General features: G+C 43.4%; 1 protein-coding gene across 4 annotated transcripts in view; it reads left to right on the top strand.

Annotated features, from left to right (window-relative positions):
- Nucleotides 1–7,680, top strand: part of ssbp4 (single stranded DNA binding protein 4) — a 160,593-nt gene extending 152,913 nt beyond the window's left edge. For all 4 annotated transcript variants that reach the window (XM_073068501.1, XM_073068502.1, XM_073068500.1 and 1 more), the window contains 2 exons: nucleotides 1,731–1,832; nucleotides 4,112–7,680. In XM_073068501.1, the coding sequence (XP_072924602.1) occupies nucleotides 1,731–1,832; nucleotides 4,112–4,141 (132 nt within the window). In that variant the 3' untranslated portion in view covers nucleotides 4,142–7,680. The remainder of the gene's footprint in view (nucleotides 1–1,730; nucleotides 1,833–4,111) is intronic.
- Nucleotides 7,681–22,129: the final 14,449 nt, after the last annotated feature.

Genomic DNA, 22,129 nt, shown 5'->3' with positions numbered 1-22,129 from the left:
ACCAGATAATCTGCTTTAGCTGTTGATGGAAAAGTGAGTCATGTCCAGGATATTGAGATCTCCACTCATGTTCTACTTGGATTAGTAGCTGTGGGACTTTGCATTCTAATGATATGAATAACACTGGCTTTCCATTGACTGCTCTGGGTCAGTTAGAGAATCAGGTCATCAGCCTTACAGCTCTGACACTGATCTACATACGGGTAACACTAATGTACTGGGTAACACTTTGGCAGAAGTCCTTTGGTCTACTTTAGTCCCTAGGTCAGAAAATGCACTTCTTAAAAAAATCACTCAATATGGTCATCATACCTTCACAGAATGGTAATGAATGGTATCAAACACACAGAAAACTGATAAAAAAAAATAACAATTACCAAAAATGGAAAGAGGCAGGAAACTGCATCATGCTGTTATTTGTAAGAACAAATGCAATTATGTACATTGGACTAGAATTGAATCATTTTATGGGAGCTCATTCACATGTCCTTAAATCAGGCATTCTTAATCCAGAGATGGCTTGAAGCAGCCTTCCTGTAAGAGGTCTAAGAATGGGAGAATCCCTGTTTAAACATAATCTCTAGTATCATTTTTAAAAATTAACTTAAATCTGTGTTCAGGCTCCATCTAGTGACTGTTCACTGCAACTACATCCACAGCTGCTTTCCATATGTACAAATATTTGATTCTCCATTCAAGATTCAAGATTGTTTAGTGACATTTCCTGTGCACAAGTGTAAAGGAGAACAAAATAATTGCTACTCTGGATCTGATGGTCACAGGAAAAGCTCAAAAGATAAAGAAAACAATAAAAAAAATTTAAAAAATTCTATAAATATAAATACATAAGATAGCTTATATACATAGTATATATGTATGTCTGTAAAGTGACACTAGGCTGTACTTAAGGTGACCGACATGAAATAAAGTAATGGTGGAGTTAGTGGATGGAGGCATTGATCGGTCTTTACTGCTGCGGGAAATTAACTGTTTTCGAGTCTGGTGGTCCTGGCAGGGATGCTACGTAGCCTCGACCCTGATGGGCAGGGTGGCTGGGTTCTTTCATGATGTTACTGGCTCTTTTCAGGCACCTTTCTCTATATATGTCCATGCTGGCGGGTAGGCAGGTGCTTGGTGATGTGACGGGCAGCTTTGATCACCCATTGTAATACTTTCATGGCCACTGCAGTGGAACTTCCATACCAAGCAGTGACGTAACTTGTCAGGATGCACATCTGTAGAATGATGTGAGTATGGATGTGCAAAGTCCAGCTCTCTTCAGAAAGTAGAGGCGTTGATAAGCTTTCTTGACTGTGTAGGATGTATTCTGGGAGCAAGAGAGGTTCTGTGTGATGTGCACTCTCAGCAGTTTGAAACTGCTTTTCCACTGCTGTGCCACTGACATAGAGACCAGTATGAGTTGTGCAAGTTCTCCTGAAGGCGATAACCATCTCCTGTGTCCTTTTGACATTCAGAAAGAGGTTATTTGCCTAGCCTCGAAACCTTCCATCTCTTCTTGTTAAGCCTTCTCAACATTGTTGATGATAAGCCGCACCGCTGTCACGTCATCGGCGAACTTGACGATGTGATTGCTCAGGTGTTTGGCCGTGCAGTCGTGGATGAGTTATTCCTTATGCCTGCCATTCGTAATTCAGACATTGACGTAGGAAAACAGAGTTAATGATGAGATTGCTTGATAATCACCATGTCTGTCATCCCTTTCAATTTAGAATTCCCCGAACAACATGACAGGGATCAGCAATCCTCCTGGAACTCCACGTGATGATGGCGAGATGGCAGGAAACTTTTTAAACCCTTTCCAAAATGAAAGTGTAAGTTAAGCCACAGATTGTCCATCTACTCTCTCCCTCTCTCTAGCTCTCTCTCTCTCTTCCTCTTTCTCCCTCTCCCCCACTCTCTTTTCTCTCTCTCTCACTCTCTTTTTCTCTCTCTCTCCTCTTTATTTCTCTCACTCTTTCTCCCTCTCCCCCTCTCTCCCCTTCCCTCTCCCTCTCTCGCTCTATCTCCCTCTTTCTCCTTCTCCCTCTCTCTCCCTACCCCTCTCTCTTTCTAGGTCTCTCTCTCCTTTTCTCTGTCTACCACTTTCCTCAGCACTTTGGTAGAAGAGATAGAAGGGTAGACTATTCAAAATTCCAAGATATGAGGTGCAAAGGTCTTGGGAGTCCTTTTGCAGGATTCCCTAAAGGTTAGTTTGCAGATTGAGTTGGTGTTGAGGAAGGCAAAAGCGATGTTAGGATTCATTTCGAGAGGACTAGAATATAAAAGCAAGGATGTAACGTTGAGACTTTATAAAGCACTGGCGAGGCCTCACTTGGAGTATTGTGAGCAGTTCTGGGCCGCTTATCTTGGACAGGATGTGCTGAAACTGGAGAGGGTTCAAAGGAGGTTCACAAAAATGATTCCAAGATATGATGGCTCTGGGCCTGTTTTCACTGGAATTCAGAAGAATGAGGGGTGACCTCATTGAAACCTATTGAATGGTGAAAAGCCTTGATGGAGTGGATGTGGAGAGGGTATTTCATATGGTGGGGTAGTCTAAGACTCGGGGACCCTGCCTTAGAATAGAGGGATGTCCTTTTAGAACAGAGACGAGGAGGAATTTCTTTAGCCAGAGAGTGGTGAATCTGTGGAATTTGTTGCCACAGGCAGCTGCGAAGGCCAAGTCTTTGGGCTTATTTAAGGCAGACGTCGATAGATTCTTGATTGATCAGGGTATGAAGGGATACAGGGAGACAGCAGGAGATTGGGGCTGAGAGGGAAGGTGGATCAGCCATGATGAAGTCGCAGGGTACACTCACTGGGCCAAATGGCCTAATTCTGCTACTATATCTTACGGTCTTATGACTATTTTGCAAATTCCATTTTTCATCATTTCCACTGGCCCTGTCTTACTGCTCTACATTTCACAACTCCCATAACCTTTTGCCCATGTCTTCACTCTCTAACTCATTAGCAGATGACCTTGTTTTCAGCTTATTCCCACGCTCACCCCAGTCTTACCCTCCCCCCACACTCCCTGAAGTCTAGTAAGCTTTCTTTCGCCTCCTTCCCGATTCTGACCAAGCATCTCAGGAGGGATGGGTTAGTAAGTTTGCTGATGACACAAAGGTTGGGGGTGTTGTGGATTGTGTGGAGGGCTGTCAGAGGTTACAGCAGGACATTGATAGGATGTAAAACTAGGCTGAGAAGTGGCAGATGGAGTTCAACCCAGATAAGTGTGAAGTGGTTCATTTTGGTAGGTCAAATATGATGGCAGAATATAGAATTAATGGTAAGCCTCTTGGCAGTGTGGAGGATCAGAGGGATCTTGGGGTCTGAGTCCATAGGACGCTCAAAGCAGCTGCGCAGGTTAACTCTGTGGCGTATTGGCCTTCATCAATTGTGGAATTGAATTTAGGATCTGAGAGGTAATGTTGCAGCTATATAGGACCCTGGTCAGATCCCACTTGGAGTACTGTGCTCAGTTCTGGTCGCTTCACTACAGGAAGGATGTGGAAGCCATAGAAAGGGTGCAGAGGAGATTTACAAGGATGTTGCCTGGATTGGGGAGCATGCCTTATGAAAATAGGTTGAGTGAACTCGGCCTTTTCTCCTTGGAGCGACGGAGGATGAGAGATGACCTGATAGAGGTGTATAAAATGATGAGAGGCATTGATTGTGTGGATAGTCAGAGGCTTTTTCCCAGGGCTGAAATGGTTGCCACAAGAGGACACAGGTTTAAGGTGCTGGGGAGTAGGTACAGAGATGTCAGGGTTAAGTTTTTTACTCAGAGATTGGTGAGTGTGTGGAATGGGCTGCCGGCAACAGTGGTGGAGGCAGATACGATAGGGTCTTTTAAGAGGCTTTTAGATAGGTACATGGAGCTTAGTAAAATAGAGGGCTATAGGTAAGTCTAGTAATTTCTAAGGTAGGGACATGTTCAGCTGAAGGGCCTGTATTGTGCTGTAGGTTTTCTATGTTTCTAATTCTAGTATAAAGCTCTCAGGAGATGTGGAGAAACTGAGGCTGTTCTCCTTAAGGCAAGATCTGATGAAATTTCTTTGGCGAAGGAGGAGAAGCTGTTTCCAATGACTGTGTCTTCTTTCCCCAGTACTCCCCAAGTATGACGATGAGTGTGTGAGCAAGTCCTACATACTCTCTCTTCTGATCCTCGTGCAATCCCACTAGAAATGAGAAGAAAGCGTGGATGGCCATTTGCTATTGAAACGAAACAATATTTAATGGACGATTACCTGCGCAGTTGTGTCTGCTGCACTGTGCTGTAGTTAAGTTGGAAGGAGGTCTGAGGCCTGTTGGAGGAATGGAAGATGTTATATTTAAGCATGGGGCTGAGGGGGGAGGGGAGGGGAGGGGATGGCATGGGGAGGGCGATCAAAGATATTTTACTGTTTTAATACTTTCTTTTGTATAAAAAACGTTGTTCATTCAGAAGACAAAGATACTTAAAGGCCTTGGTCCTGAAGCAGGCCCAAGCTGGCACAGTTTGTGGCTATTTCAGTTACATGGTGCTGTGATAACCAAGCAACACTATTCTATCTTTATTTTGACATAGGGAAGGGGCAATGGAGGGATGATCGACATTTCATGTTTCACTGGAACATCCAATGGTCTCCTGTCCAGTAGAGTCCTCTCAGATCTTGGTGGGCAGAAGGACCTCTTTCCATAGTATATAACTTTGAGAGGTCTGTGTGCAGCCAAGGAATTGGGTCTTCTGACTGCAGGCTTAGCCTCTGCAGTTGGAAGCTCTTTCTGCATGGTTTAGCTGTTTTTGGGCTGTGCAGCAAAGTTCACAATTCGGACAGATGTCCTCACTCCTCAACACGCCACCCCTGAGATCTCCTCTCCATATTTTCTGTATCTGCATCTTTGCCCATGAAGAATCCCTTCAAACTTCACCTCAAGTCCGAGCTTCTTGGGAGTTAAAATTCCTCCTCCTGTTTAGATGCATGCGAATGAATATTTAAGTGTTTATTGTCCCTGGGCTCATGTCTATAAAGCACCAAATCTGCACTGATCTTTTGAACTTTTCCCATTGTCTCGACGGTGAAAACATCGCAGCACAGATCCAAAGGTTCTGCTCCTTGGTCAGCCATTAACCAAGGGAAAGCCCAGCGAACTTGGCTTTATGGGCAAATATGGCTGCGTGGGAGATGAAAATGCCTCTGGTGCTGTTCAACCCTTGCTCACCAGCACATGGACCAGATCCTAGATTATTCACCTGAAAGCTAACTACTGTTTTGACCAGAAGGGGCTTCCTTGTAAATATTGTAATCATTTACTGTTAAATGGCTTCTTTCAAAAATTCTGGAATACATTTGGTACTTGGAGCTTGTACTGACATGAATCATGTATGCCCTGAGTCCCTGCTGCCCACTGGATTCAACAAAAGACCTTGGCCTCACTAACCAACATCACATTGGAACAACCACGGCTGCCATATGTGTGGCACTTATCTTGTGGATTGCTAAAAGTCTTCAATTGCAAAATGACCAGTTATCTGATGGCGTGGCTTCGGTTGTTAGTGTTGGTTCAGATTCTAGGAGGTACTCCAGGGTTCTGGAGGGATCGTTAGCATCTACCAAAGAGGTTTGAACAGAGAGACCCGACCCTTAGTCTAAATGACAATAGATCATGTTCTCCTCAAGTGCATCAACTATAGAAGGAGACGGCTGTGATGACCTTACTGGGGCATCCAAGAACATCAACAAATCAGAATGGAGCAGAATATGGTGAAATAGCTGAGAGGTTGTCCACGAAGGGGGCTATTGAGTGAAAGTCCCTGGTGCAATTTAAGCATAAGTTTGTTGAGTACTGATGGGTAGAGACCTTAGACTTTTAAGATTAGATGAACTAAACGGTTCTCCCTGCCCAGCTAAAAAAAACCTTGCAAGTTGTCCAAATGAAGCAGAGTTTCCCTGTTCTGAATGTTCCATATCACAGTTAAATCGACTGCACTTCTGGGGATCTCCCTTTCTGTCATCTGCCTTCCTTCACCAGTGCACCAGCCTTATGTCCAGCAGAACTGAATACTTCCTGCAGTTCACTGACTGTCACCCCCACAACATAACCAGCAGCCTCCAGCTCAATTCATGTTCACCTGTTTTCTCATTTAAAAGGGCCTTTGCAAAATTTTCACTCCTACAGTCTGGTGTGACATTAGGTAAGATGTAGGTCTGCTGCCGGTGTATCTATTATCCATTTCTTGATCATCATACAGTCTCAAAAGAGGTTGTTCCTCATATCTCTCTCTCCCCCTCTCTCTCTCTCTCATATATATACACATTATACTGTATATATACACACACCGCAGACTCATGCTCTCTATCAACATAGTAAAATCTTCACATGTTTCTTTGCAAACACATTGCCATGACAACTGCTTGCTCACTGTCACTACTCACACATATTTCCTGCCCCCTCAGGATCCTTTCCCTCTCACTTCAGGTCTGTGATGTCTCACCTAAGGACCTATTCACCATGAAGTCACAATGCCCACAATATGCTAAAGTTTGCTTCTATCTTTAGATTTTGTTGAATCCCTGTTTTTCTGTTTGGTTCTTTTGCTGCTTTTTCACCAGCCTTTGCTTCGTAGCTGGAAGAGGAAGATTCTCACAGACCGACAGTCCAGAGTGGACGTTATTGAGCATATCCATGAGAAGGGACCATTGTGGGGTGGCAAGAGTGGACTATTATGGCATTTCAGTAAAGTTTCATGGGGAGTGTCATATTGCTGAGAGGCTTTGAGTTGAAAGCCCCACCAGGATGCCATGAATTGGCAAGGAGAGGGTTCAGAATAGGAGCAGAGCCAAGATTTGTCTGTACATACCTCGGAGATATTCAGAACTGAGCAAAATTGGTACAGGTGGAGGGCAGCTTCAATGGTCTAGCCCCTCATTATTAGAGTCAGCCTGATAACCAACTAGGTTATCATGACATCCTCTCCCTTTGAGAGGGATCCTGCATGATCGAATCCAAGAGCTTGCTAGCTTCCATTTAATATCCTCTGGGTCCTGCACATCCTGTTCACCTGGATTCAATGCCCCCCCCCCCCCGCCCCACCACAGTTTCTACATTGTAGATTTCAGAAACCCCTGTGTCCTGTTGCCTTGCATCCTATACCTAAGGATCCTGCATATGTGGGTACTGCAGTCCCCTAGACCTTGCACCTGCCAAGATCCTGAACACACTTGGATTCCCCTTTCCTGAATCACTTCCAGGATCCCACGCTCTTGATGAGAACAGAGAAAATCAAGTTTGAACTCAGAGCTGATATCATTTTAGCTGAATCAAAATCATAGTTATTACTTAAACCACACAGCGCACTGCTGGGTACCAGCAGGAACCTCAGCCAATCTTGAACCCATGTTTTTTTAAATATATATTTTTAATATCTATCATTTATGACTGTACAGTCCTGTATTCCTGCTGCCTGCCAATTGTGTTTGATGTATAATTGCATTAAACTTTTACGTTACGTCTTAACTGTATTGAACACAAATGTTGGCAGTTTGCTGACCCTCTCAGCCCCAAGTTTGCTATAGCGTTCTGTGTAGTTATATATATTATGTCACCTGTATGTTCTTTATATATTGTAAAGATTCTTTAGATGTTCAGTTGCGTATTATACTGCATCAATAAATGTCATGGATGCTTTTCTTATTCCCTGCCTGTGTTGTGGCTTTCTGTTATAAGAACATCACACAACTGGAGCAGCAGAAGGTCATTTGGCTCCTCAAGCCTGCTTCACCATTCAACAAAATCGTTACTGATCTTTTACATTATTTTCCTCCCCCAACCGTATCTCCTTTGATCCTCTTATAGCAGGGAAAGATTGTTCTGATTTGAACGGAATCCATGACTGAGCCTCCACAGCTTTAAAGACCAAAGATTTACCATCCTCTCAGCAAACAGATTTCTGTTCATCTTAGAACTAACTTGTCTAATCCTTAATGTCGAACATATGTTCCCCGATTTCAGACTCAGCCAGTCAAAGTATCCTCCCCATAACTATCCTGTTTTAAGTATGTGTTTCATTTCAATTTCTTGTTCTTTGAAACCTTGGGGAATAGGGGCCCAGCCTGGTCAACTTCTCCTTATATTAAAGACCAGCCATGCCAGGAAAAAGGTCAAGTGAATCTTTGCTGCATTCCCTATATAACAAATATATTTTTTATAACTGTATACAATATCCAGGCATTTCACAGAAGCTGTATAATTGTAGTAAGACATCTCTACCATATCCTCTTGCAGTAAAGGCTGACATTAATATTGCCTTCCTAATTCCATGACAGACAGGGTTCGGAAATGGCCCAAGTGCGGAGTGAGAATCACTGAAGCTGGTTGATAGTTCACAGACTTTAATGCGAATAGTGTTAAAGGAAAAGAAAACAATAAACACTAGGCCAAACAGGACTGTTAACTAAAACTCTCAAATGGAAAACAAAGCCTACACTGTGGCTGAAAAGAACAACTAAGAATGAAACAAATTCCGCTAGTCTTCAGAGTCACTCGACTGTCCATTTTCTCAGGCAGGGCGGAATGCAAGCAGGCAGCCAAGTGTTGCTGTGTCCAAGTCTCGACAAACACTACGACGGCATGAGTGGAGTTAAATACTATCACAGTGAAATAATGAATTAGCTGACACCCGCATATTCATGAGCGCAATTGCCGTATCTGTGGTTGTGACACTGCATCCTTCAGTGACTTGTGTACGGGGACATTCAGGTCCCCAGTCTTTGAAAAAATACTCAGCAATTTGTACCAAAGTGGGCAACTTCACGTTGTGCTCTTAAATGTATGCTTGTCCGTATCTCTTAGAATCCACTTGGCACTGCAGTTCTCACATTTCCACTTAGTTTTGTGTTGTCAGCAAAAGGATGGGGTCCCCTGAAAGGGGCAGGGGTAGGTAGGTGTGCAGATGAATAGAGGATAAACAGTGATAGAGAGCAGTGAAGAATACCTTCACACAGAATGGGGAGTAAAATCGGCACAGATGGAGGGCAGAGGTAATACGGGATATCAGAGGATTGATTTATAGTAACCCTAATGGAAGCAGGGGCTGGCTGGTGGTATAGTGGTATCAGCACTGGACTTCAAGGCAGATGGTCCTGTGTTCAAACCCAGCTGGGTCCCAAACTGGGCAGCAGCAGTATCTGTGCGGAAGAAAGGCCTGATGATCTACTTCCGTATCTTGGCACGAAAACACTTAAGAACCCTATACTTGACTTAAGAACAAAAAAATGGAAGCAAAATTGTTGGACATTAAATTAAGCAAGATCTTGTAGTGATGATAAGGCATAATCAAAGGGACATTAGTCTTCATACAGACTCAGCAAATGTAATTGGCAAAAGTAGTTTGAAAGATGAAATCATAAAATGCACTTAGAATAGTTTCCTGAAGCACTATATATTATGGAAGCAACTCAGAAAGAGGGTATATCTTGTATAATGGTGCAATTTTAATTAGCAATTAATAGTCTTACAGAAGAGGATTATCTTGGGAAAATAGATCAATGTGATACCTTTTGTATTCAGATGAATGAACTAACTTGGAAACCAGTGTCCTTAATTAAAGCTAACTGTGTAAAGATGAGAAATTAGTTTAAACGGATTAGAACTTTAACAGATAAAAATAACAAATATCAATTGATTTTTTTTGGTTTTCAGTGAATCCATTGAGAAGTGGAAATTCCATGAGGTGTGTGTAAATGAAAATTATTTCATGATTCAGTTCAGGTTATTTTAATGTGTAATTGCAAACAAAAGCAGTCAACACGTGTTCAAGGCCACAAGAAAACACTTTATTACAACTAGCAGAAATGCAATAAAAAAGTAAATGAAACAAATCCCTACAGCTCTAAGTAGTAGTACAGAAATCAAAATAATACTTATCCTCTGAGTGAGCTGGTCCATGGAATACAGTTCTGTCTAACTCTGATATGACATACTCGGCTCTCTCTCCCTTTCTCAGTACTAGTCACCAGCTTAGACCAAGCCTCGGACAAAACTCTCTCCTTGCACCAGGAAGATGCCCCTTTTATACCCTTCAAAACCCTTTACACTGGTACTTTTCCATGTATTTGGTGCCCGTACTTGCACAATGACCTTGCCTTCTCATGAAGAACATGTTCACCATTGTTCACTGTTATGGCTGTAGACTTGTACTCCCTTAACTTCCTCAAAACTTTGCTGTGGACTTCTGTACTTTCCAAAACAACCCCTCTCCAAGCTAGCAGCATTTTGTCTTAGACTTCCATTTTATTTTCGCATTTTCTAAGGAGGAAGCACACTTAACTCTTTCCTTACAGTAGGTAATCTATCACTAGCTAACTTGGGATGTTAAGGGAAAATTAGATTATCATCTAATATGATGAAGGTAGGAAGTCTGGGATTTTTTAAGGTAATCCAAAATTTGATAGAACAGAAGGTCAGAATCAGTTTATTATCACCAGCACGTGTCATGAAATTTGTTAACTTAGCAGCAGCAGTTCAATGCAATATATAATATAGAAGAGAAAAAAATAAAAGCAGTAATAATAATAATTAAGTAAATCAATTACAGTATATGTATATTGAATAGATTAAAAATTGTGCAAAAAGCAGAAATTATATATATTTTAAAAAGTGGGCTAGTGTTCAAGGGTTAAATGTTCATTTAGGAATCGGATGGCAGAGGGAAAGAAGCTGTTCTTGAATCACTGAGTGTGTGCCTTCAGGCTTTTGTACCTCCTACCTGATGGTAACAGTGAGAAAAGGGCATGCCCTGGGTGCTAGAGGTCTTTAATAAGGCCTTTCTGAGACACCACTCCTTGAAGATGTCCTGGGTACTTTGTAGGCTAGTACCCAAGATGGAGCCGACTAAATTTACAATCCTCTTCTTTCGGTCCTGTGCAGTAGCCGCCCCCCCCCCCCCCCCACCCATACCAGACAGTGACGCAACCTGTCAGAATGCTCTCCACAGTACATCTATAGAAGTTTTTGAGTGTACTTGTTGACATACCAAATCTCTTCAAACTCCTATTGAAGTATAGTCGCTGTCTCGCCTTCTTTATAACTGCATCAATCTGTTGAGACCAGGTTAGGTCCTTAGAGATCTTAACACTCAGGAACTTGAAGCTGCTCACTCTCTCCACTTCTGATCCCTCTATGAGGATTGATATGCTTTCCTTTGTCTTACCCTTCCTGAAGTCCACAATCAGCTCTTTCGTCTTACTGACGTTCAGTACCAGGTTGTTGCTGCAACACCACTCCGCTAGTTGGCATATCCCTAGCATTAGATATAAAAATATAAATATTCAAATAATCAAATAAAACAGTGATTTGAATTGTTACGTACCCGTGGGTATCTTGTACTTGTCACATGACAGTGGTGTTGAAGCTATACTGGACTTAAGGTAGTGGTCTTGTGATGGTGGAGTGACATCATTTTCCCGCCAGTAGAGATCATGTGACAGGTTGTTTTTACAGGGTATAAGAGGAGGACCCCTCCCTGTGAGGAGGGGCAGTTCGTGGCTGGATTTGCCATTTTGGCTTATGACGCAGTTTGGTTGAAAGGTGGAGTTTTATTTAATGCCTAAAGTTTAAAAGGTCATTGCCAGCAGTTTCTTTATAATACTGCCAGTTAAAAATCAGTGGAGAGTGAAGATCGGAGTTCGGGAGCTAAAAGATCGAGGAAAAGTCGATTTCGATGGTGAAACAAGTTTGACCTTGTTTGATCCTCATTCGGAAGGAATTCGTTGGCTGTCCCCGTGCTAACCCCTGTGAATTATAGCAGAAAGGGTTTGGGTACAGTTTTGTCAAGGAAAGGTCAGTGCCTTTAAGCCGTTTCATTTTCATCTTCGTAAATTCTCCGAGAAAAGTATAGTTCGACTGGGAACCGCAACAACACGACGTGAAAGAGAATTTAAATCATCTAAGAAGTCTCTCCTTTAATGGACTGTAAGCATTTTGACCTTTTGCAGTACTACTTTGAAGAACTGTGTTTGCAACATCGCTTTAAGAACTGTTTTCACTTTATTCCTTTAAGAACTGTTTAAGCTGCCGCACAGCAGCTGATTTCCGGTTACGTTAGTGGTTTGTTTACTTTTGGGGGTTTGTTTTTCAGTGTTTAATAAATGTTTTATTTGTTATAAAAAACCCTGCCTCACTGATATATTTATTGTTGCTGAATCCGTAACAGAATATTTTTTGGAAAATGCTGAAAAGGTTAGAGAGGAGAGTACAAATGTGTCTGAGGGTATTAATAAGAAACATTTTGGATGCTTTACTGTAAAAGATGCAGAAATAGAGAAAAAGTAGTGGGGAAGCATGAGTCTAATGGCAAGAATAGAATCAGAAAATATGAAGCACAAATGCAGTTCAGCCCAGTCAAGGAAAAGCTACACAAATTAATCCCATCTTCTAAACATAGCTTACAGTTCGGCAGGTCATATTTCATTTCATACGTTCTGACAGCCTAGAACATTTGTCTCATCATTACTGTGCAGACGCACACACTCCACATTCTCAATAGTATTGCCCTGATCTGGGGGAGATTCCACCTTCATCTACACATTAGGAGCAATTTACAGAGGCCATTTACCCTGTCAATCCACACATCTCTGGGAGGTGGAAGGACACTGGCGCTCTCCAGAGAAAACCTACGTAGTCACAAGGAAAACACTGAAGATTCATAGAGTCAGAGTTGAACCCTGTCTGCTCGGGTAATGAAGAAACAGCTCGACTAGCTTTACCACTGCTCTTCAAGTATATATCCAATCTCGTAAATCTGATGAGGTTCTGCGTCAATCATCAAGAGCTCCCAGATGTCCTTCATTCCTTGTTGAATGACAAGATCCTCATCTCTCCTCTAATCCAGAGGATGCAGCCTCAGAATAGAGGGCTGGCCTTTTAGAAAAGAGGCGAGAAGAAATTTCTTTAGCCAGCGAGCGGCGAATCTGTGGAATTCATTGCAATGTCAGCACATTTTCTCTAAGATAAGAGGCCCAAAACTGCTCACAATACTCCATGTGAGGCCTCACCAGTGCTTTATAAAGTCTCAACATTACATCCTTGCTTTTATATTCTAGTCCTCTTGAAAGGACTGCTAACATCACATTTGCCTTCCTCACCACAGACTCAACCTGCAAATTAACCTTTAGGGAATCCTGCAGTAGGACTCCCAAGTCTCTACGCACCTCAGTTTTTGTATTTTCGCTCCATTTAGAAAATAGTCAACCCTTTAATTTCTTCTACCAAAGTACATGACCATACATTTCCCAACATTGTATCCATCTGCCATTTCTTTGCCTGCTTTCCTAATCTGTCTAAGTCCTTCTGGAGCCTCTTTATTTCTTCAAAACTTCCTGCCCCTCCAGCTATCTTCGTATTGTCCACAAACTTTGCCACAAAGCCATCAATTCTGTTATCCAAGTCATTGACATATAATGTAAAAAGAAGCGGTCTCAACACAGACCCCTGTGAAACACCAATAGTCACCTGCAGCCAATTAAAAAAGGCTCCCTTTATTCTCACTCTTCACATCCTGCCAATCAGCCACTGCTTTACCCATGCTAGTATCTTTCCTGTTATAGTATTATCTCTTGTTAAGCAGCCTCATGTGTGGCACCTAGTCAAAGGCCTTCTGAAAATCCAAGTACACAAAATCAACCGATTCTCCTTTGTCTATCCTGCTTGTTATTTCTTCAAAGATTTCCAATAGATTTGTCAGGCAAGATTTTCCCTTGAGGAAACCATGCTGATGACAGTCTATTTTATCAGGAGCCTCCAAGTAGCCCAAACAATTGTCTAGTGAAGCTTTATGGATGGAAATGAGGAATAAGAAAGGTGTGACCACGTTAATGGGGATATATTATAGACCACCCAACAGTCTGTGTGACTTTGAGGAACAAATTTGTAGAGAGATCACAGGTTGTTGCAAGAAACATAAGGTTATCATAGTAGGTGATTTTAACTTTCCACATATTGACTGGGACTCCCATACTGTAAAAGGACTTGATGGCATAGAGTTTGTCAAAAGTTTCATGAAAGTTTTCTTATTCAGTACTGAAAAGTCCCAATGAAAGGGTGTTCGATACTTGATCCGCTATTAAGGGCTGAGATGGTAGGGAACACTCTTCATCTGGTGACCATAATGCCATTAGTTTCATAGTAAATATGGAAAAGAATAGGTCTGGTCCTTGGGTTGAGATTCTAAATTGGAGAAAAGCCAATTTTGATGGTATCAGAAAAGATCTCCTTCTCAAATTTCAGGGTGATTTCTATCACTTGACCCAATGGTTCTTTTACCTTAAAACAACCTTAACTTATCTGACTTTTGGTCTGAGATAAACTTAATCTCCTTTGTATTGAAGAACTTGAAGTAATTTATATCACTGAAGCAACAGTCTCAGCAGATTGGAAAGTAGCAAGTGGCAGCTTGTTATTCAAGAAAGGAGGGAGGGACAGAATAGCCTGGAGTCAAAGGAGTTAGGGGAACTTCTTAATAAATACATTACTTAAGTATTCATCAGCAAGAGGGGTTGATGAATGTCAGGACAGCATAAAACAGCTTGATATGCTAGAATATGTTGAAATTAAAAAAAAGAGGATCTGCTCAAGCATTTGAAAAACTTTAGGATAGATGAGTCCCCAGGGCCAGGTGGGATATATTCCATGTTACTACAGAAGTGAGGGAACAGGTTTCTGCATCTTTAGCAATAATCTTTATGTCCTCACTGGCTACAGTAGTACCAGAATGTTGGAGGGCGGCAAATGTTGTACCTTTTTTTCAATAGCAATAGCAATAACTCTAGGAATTATAGACTAGTCTTCCATCAGTTGTGGCCAAATTATTGGAGAAGGGTCCTGAAGACAGGATTAACGAGCATTTGGAGAAGCATAGTCTGATTAGGAATAGTCACATGGTTTTGTGAGGGACAGGTTATGCCACACAAGTGTCACTGACTTCTTTGAGGAAATGTCAAAACAAATAGTTGAATATGCTTTTGAGCAGTGGCCAATCGGTGAATGGAAGCATGCAAAGACGTGGCTCACTCAGGTTTGCCAAATAAGATCATAAGGCATTGATTCGTGGCACTTTGGTATTTAGAGCAATGGCCAGCCAGCGATTGGAAGCAATCGGCAAGAACAAATAAAAATAAGACAGGGGCAAGCAGAGCGGCCACAGACTGAGTGGTTATTTGAGGCTTGAACTCTTCGAGGGCCAAAAGAAGACATGAGGTAACTTTGGCAGTCAAGGTGAAGGATAATTCAAAGAGCTTTTACAGGTATATTAAGAACAAAAGGATAGTAAGGGATAAAATTGGTCCTCTTGAAGATCAGAGTGGTGGGCTATGTATGGAGCCAAAAGAAATGGGAGAGATCTTAAATGTTTTTTTTGCGTCTGTATTTACTAAGGAAACTGGCATGGAGTCAATGGAAATAAGGCAAGCAAGTGGTGAGGTCATGGAACCTATACAGATTGAAGAGGAGGAGGTGCTTGCTATCTTGAGGCAAATCAGAGTAGATAAATCCCCAGGACCTGACAGGGTGTTCCCTCGGACCTTGAAGGAGGCTAGTGTTGAAATTGCAGGGGCCCTGGCAGATATATTTAAAATGTCGGTATCTACGGGTGAGGTGCCGGAGGATTGGAGGATAGCTCATGTTGTTCTGTTGCTTAAAAAAGGCTCTAAAAGTAATCTGGGAAATTATAGGCTGGTAAGTTTGACGTCGGTAGTAGGTAAATTATTGGAAGGAGTACTAAGAGATAGGATCTACAAGTAGTTAGATAGACAGGGACTTATTAGGGAGAGTCGACACAGCTTTGTGCGTGGTAGGTCATGTTTAACTAATCTATTAGAATTTTTCGAGGAGGTTACCAGGAAAGTGGATGAAGGGAAGGCAGTGGATGTTGTCTACATGGACTTCAGTAAGGCCTTTGACAAGGTCCCACATGGGAGGTTAGTTAGGAAGATTCAGTTGCTAGGTATACATGGAGAGGTAGTAAATTGGATTAGACATTGGCTCAATGGGAGAAGTCAGAGAGTGGTAATGGAGGATTGCTTCTCTGAGTGGAGGCCTGTGACTAGTGGTGTGCCACAGGGATCAGTGCTGGGTCCATTGTTATTTGTCATCTATATCAATGATCTGGATGATAATGTGGCAAATTGGATCAGCAAATTTGCTGATGATACAAAGATTGGAGGTGTAGTGGACAGTGAGGAAGGTTTTCAAAGCTTGCAGAGGGATCTGGACCAGCTGGAAAAATGGGCTGAAAAATGGCAGATGGAGTTTAATACAGACGAGTGTTAGGTATTGCACTTTGGAAGGGAAAACCAAGGTAGAACATACAAGGTAAATGGTAGGGCACTGAGGAGTGCAGTAGAACAGAGCGATCTGGGAATACAGATACAAAATTCCCTCAAAGTGACATCACAGGTAGATAGGGTAGTAAAGAGAGCTTTTGGTACATTGGCCTTTATAAATCAAAGTATTGAGTGTAGCACCCACAGTGTCTACACCCTCCTACAGAAAGCCCAAACCAGATGGGCTGGCCATGTCATCAGGATGTCTGACAGTCGACTACCAAAACAGCTGCTGTATGGAGAGCTGAGCCAGGGCAAGCGCTCAGTTGGAGGGCAGAAGAAACGTATCAAAGACTGCCTCAAAGTGTCCCTCAAAGACCTCAACATCAATCCCAGTAGCTGGGAATCGCTTGCTCTGGACCGCCCAACCTGGTGGAGCAGGACCACTAAAGGAACGCATGCAGCAGAAATCAGACGCACCGTAGAGTCTCAGAGGAAACGCGCCGCGCGCAAGGCTCGAGCTACCTCCACTTCCACTGCAGCACCTACCCTCATGTGTCCCACATGTGGGCGAGCTTTCAGGGCCCGGATTGGCCTCACCAGTCACCTCCGGACCCACAGTCACAAACCCTCCAACTGACAGAAGTTGTGGTTGTCTTCGACTCCGAGGGACGAACAACAACAACAACAACATTGAGTATAAGAGTTGGAATGTTATGGTGATGTTGTATAAGGCATTGGTGAGGCCAAATTTGGAGTATTGTGTGCAGTTTTGGTCACCAAATTACAGGAAGGATATTAATAAGGTTGAAAGAGTGCAGAGAAGGTTTACAAGGATGTTGCCGGGACTTGAGAAACTGAGTTACAGAGAAAGGTTGAATAGGTTAGGACTTTATTCCCTGGAGCGTAGAAGAATGAGGGGAGACTTGATAGAGGTGTATAAAATTATGATGGTTATAGATAGAGTGAATGCAAACAGGCTTTTTCCACTGAGGTTAGGGGAGAAAAAAAAAGAGGACATGGGTTAAGGGTGAAGGGGGAAAAGTTTAAAGGGAACATTTGGGGGGGGGGCTGCTTCACACAGAGAGTGGTGGGAGTGGGAATGAAACCTGCCAAATGAAGTGGTAAATGCGGGCTCACTTTTAACATTTAAGAAAAACTTGGACAGGTACATGGATGAGAGCTGAATGGAGGGATATGGGCCAGGTGCAGGTCAGTGGGACTAGGCAGAAAAATGGTACGGCACAGCCAAGAAGGGCCAAAAGGCCTGTTTCTGTGCTGTAATGTTCTATGGTTCTATGATTCAGTGAGGAGAGACTTGAGTGAGGGAAGGCAAAAAAGCTGTTGGTAGATGTTTTTCTCCCCCCAGTTTATTTATTGTTTTCCTTCTTTATATTGCACAGTTAGAACAGAAGGGATGTCAGGCTGGACAGTTGACTGCTCCTCTTGCAGGATGTGGGAAGGCAGGGAGATCTCCAGTGTCCCTGACAACTTCACCTGTGAGAAGTGCATCCAGCTGCAGCTTCTAACACTCCGCGTTAGGGAGTTGGAGCCGGAACTGGGTGAACTCTGGATCATTCAGCAGGCTGAGGTGGGTAACAGGACATAAAGAGAGGTAGGTACACCCATGGTGCAGGACACAGAAAACTGGGGACAGTCAGGAAGGGGAAAGATGTTATACAGCCAATGCAGAGTACTCCTGTGGCCACCCCCCTCAACAACAGGCATATCACTTTGGATACTGTTGGGGGTGGGGGTGGGATAACTGATGCACCATCAATAACTCTCGGAGACGTGAGGCGAGATATAGGCTTTTATTGGCTGGAAGAAAGAACAAGCAGCAAGTGACCACCACACAACATCCTGGAGACTGAGGCCGGGGCAGTGCCTCCAATCGTCTTTATACCGGGGTCAGTGGGAGGAGCCACAGGAGCAGTCAGCGGGGGGGGCGTGTCCAGACAGGTATATGTAGTTCACCACAATAACCAAGCAGAAGAAGCTTGCAGTGGTCAGGTCTCTGGCACTGAGTCTGACTGTGACCCAGTAGGGAAGTGGGAAGAAGAGGCGAGTTGTGGTGGTAGGGGATCCATTGGATAAGGGGACTGAAAGGAGGTTCTGTGAACGAGAGCAGAACTCCTGGATGATATGTTGCCTTCCGGGTGTCAGAGTCCAGGACATTTCAGATCAAGTCCTGAGCATACTTAAGTGGGAGGCTGTGGTCCATGAAGGTATCAGTGATGTAGGTAGGATGTGTGACGAGGTTCTGCAAAGTGAGTTCAGGGAGCTAAATGCTCAGTTAAATGACAGGACCTCCAGGGATGTGATCTCAGGTCTGCTACCTGTGCCATGTGTGAGTGAGGGCAGAGATAGGAAGATCGTACAGTTTAACGCATGGCTAAGGGGTTGGTGTGTGAGTGAGGGCAGAGATAGGAAGATCGTACAGTTTAACGCATGGCTAAGGGGTTGGTGTAGGAGTGAGGGCAGCAGATTTTTGGATCACTGGGCTTTCTTTCAGGGATGGCGGGACATGTACAGAAGAGATGGTTTGGACCTGAACTGGAAGGGTACTAATATTCTAGCAGGAAGGTTTGTTAATGCTGCATGGAGGCATTTAAACTAGAGTTGCAGGGGGATGGGAACCAGTGTGCCAGAACAGTTAGTGGGGAGGTTGTGGAGGCAGATGTTGGTAAGACTTCAGATCACGTCAGGAATCAAAGGGTTGATTATGGTCTGACTAATATTCTGAGCTGCATATATTTCAATGCAAGTATTGTAGGAAAGACAGATGAGTTCAGGGCATGGATCAACACACAGAATCATGATATTGTAGTTATTAATGAGACCTCGTTACAGGAGGGTCAGGGTGGCAATATTCCAGCGGAACGTTGCTTTATACGTGACAGAGCGGGAAGGATTAAAGGGAGAGGCGTTAGTGAGGCTTTATGGGTGAAAATGAAGAATAAGAAAGGTACGACCACATTAATGGGGCTGTATTATAGACCACCCAACAGTCCGCAGGATATTGAGGAAGAAATTTGTAGAGAGATCACAGACTATTGCAAGAAACATAAGATTTCCCCCACTTTATTGCTCTGACTTCTCATCATTTTTTTTCCATAGATGCTGCCTGGCCTGCTGAGTTCTTCCAGCATTGTGTGTAGGTTGTTTTAGTAGGTGATTTTAATTTTCCACATATTGACTGGGACTCCCATACTGTAAAAGTACTAGATGGAATAGAGTTTGTCAACTGTGTTTAGGAAAGTTTCCTTAATCAGTATGTATAAGTCCCAACAAGAGAGCATGTGATACTTGATCTGTTATTGAAGAATGAGATAGGGCAGGTGGAGAACACTAGTTGAGATTCTAAATTGGAGAAAAGCCAATTTTGATGGGATCAGTTAGGATTTGACACATGTGGATTGGGACAGGATGTGTTCTGACAAAGTTGTATTTGGTGAGTGAGAGGCCTTCAAAAGAGGAATTTTGAGAGTACAAAGCTTGTATGTTCCTGTCAGTATAACAGGTGAAGAATGAAATGCTTTGAGCAGCTGGTCATGGAGTGCATTAAAACTTTACTCCCGGCTACATTGGACCCTTTCCAGTTTGCTTTTTGCTCAAGTCAATCTACTAACAATGCTATACCTCTGCCCTTCACTCTGTCCTGTCTCACATGGAAAATGGGGTCTCACATGCTCGTTTGCTACTTATAGACTTCAGTTCAGTTTTCAACACCAACATTCTGCAGAAACTGGCGGGGAAACTGTCTTCGCTGGGTCACAACATCTCCCTGTACAACTGGATCCTGCGCTTCTTAACAGAAAGGCCACACAGTCAGTTCATGAGGGCAGCAATGTCTCTAGTCCCATTACACTGAGTACTGGCTCCAACCACCCCCCACCCACGGCTGTGTGCTCAGCCCACTGCTGACACACGACTGTGTCGCAGGATTCAGCTCAATCTGTATCATCAAGTTAGTAGACGACACAAGGATGGTTAGTCTTATCAAAAGTGAAGACGAGACAGAGTACAGAGGGGAAGTGGATTGGTACGAGAAAATAACTTAACTCTGAACGTGAAGATCATCAAGGAGAGTCATTGTGGACTTCAGGAAGGTGCAGATACCCCTCTGTGAATACATGGTCCCTCCATAGGGAGTGTTAAGTGCACCAGCTTCCTGGGAATTCACATTGTAGGGTAACATAATTGGGAAAAACGTACATAATTCACAACCCCCGACAATGAGTTGAGGTTTCACCTTAAGAGGCTGGTCTGACGTGATGACATTGTTACGTAAAGATTTTTAGCGCAATTTTGTGTTTAGGTTGTGGAGTTCAATAAAGTGTTACTATGGGTTTCGTTAAACATAAAATGTCTCACTTCGCTTTATTTGCAAAAACCTACGTTGGTGACCCCGATGCTCTAGGACGATTCCAGAGTTATTAAACATGTTGGCCAATAGAGTAACTTCGAAACTGCTAGAGTTTTGGGAGCAGAATGCTGTCACTTGGCTCGTTGAGGCTGATGCCCAGTTCATGCTGCGAGATATCTCTGTTGACAACACCAGATATTTCTATGTGGTAGCCGTAGCAACTCCGCGGCTGTGAGAGTGGTGAGTCTACTGGAACACCTACCTGAACATGACAAACATCGATTGCTGAAAACTCACCTTTTACAGGCACTTGCACTACCAGAGTCTGAGCGCGCCAAACAGCTGCTCTCCTTGCCCGGCCTCGGTGATGAGCAGTCAGAGCAAATGGACCACATGCCGTCTCTCCTGGGAAATCACCATCCTCGTTTTATTTTTAAAGAACTCCTCATGCAATAAATGCCTGGTCAAGTTCACATAGCCCTCACTAATGCACCCATGAAGGACTATAGGGAGCTTGCTAAAATGGCTGAGAGTCTAACTTAGTTAGGCAGTGGTACAGCAGCCTCCTCCTTTCTCTACCCCAATAAGCCCGGTCAGCAAGGTCCCCAACATAATCTCAGGATTGCTACCTGTGCCACATGCGAGTGAGGCAAGGAACAGAAAGATTATAAAGATTAACACGTGGCTGAGAGGATGGTGCAGGAGGGAGGGCTTCAGGTTTGTAGATAATTGGGCTTTGTTCCAGGGAAGGTGGGATCTGTTCCGAAGGGATGGTTTACACCTGAACTGGAGCGGTACTAACATTCTTGCAGGGAAGTTTGCTAGTGCTTCTTGGGGGGGTTTAAACTAAATTTGCAGGGGGCGGGGATCCAGAATGTGAGAGAGGATAGCGAGAGGAAGAATAAAGGACAGGTGGGGACTACACGGTTCCGGAATATAAAGTGTGTAGTAGAGAAAGGTGAGGCGGAACAAGTGATAAGGAGGACACATGTACAGAGGGATGGTCTGACGGAACATGGAGTTAAATGTGTTGAAAGAATAAGTAAATTTAGGAAGGACAACAAAATTCTAGGGGCGTATAGCCTGATGGGAGTTCGGGGAGCTGGGTTAAGCACAATAGGCAGCGATTCAAACAGAGAGAGGAGAAATGGGCTAAAAATTCTATATCTGAGTGCACGAAGAGTCAGAAATAAGGCGGATGAGCTTGAAGCCCAGGTGCGAATGGGTAACTATGATGTTGTTGGGATAACAGAGACATGGCTGCAGGGAGATCAGACCTGGGAAATGAATGTACAAGGGTATACGTGCTATCGTAGGGACAGAAATGTGGGCAGAGGGGGTGGGGTGGCCCTGTTGGTGAGGAATGGGATTCAGTCCTTTGCAAGGGGGGACATAGGGTCAGGAGAAGTGGAGTCTGTGTGGATAGAACTGAGGAACAGTAAGGGCAAAAGGACCC

Source organism: Hemitrygon akajei, chromosome 16 (assembly GCF_048418815.1).
Source record: "Hemitrygon akajei chromosome 16, sHemAka1.3, whole genome shotgun sequence".
NCBI classification, from domain to species: Eukaryota; Metazoa; Chordata; class Chondrichthyes; order Myliobatiformes; family Dasyatidae; genus Hemitrygon; species Hemitrygon akajei.
The sequence above is the reverse complement of the archived record's forward strand: the minus strand, read 5'-3'. Positions and strand labels throughout refer to the sequence as shown.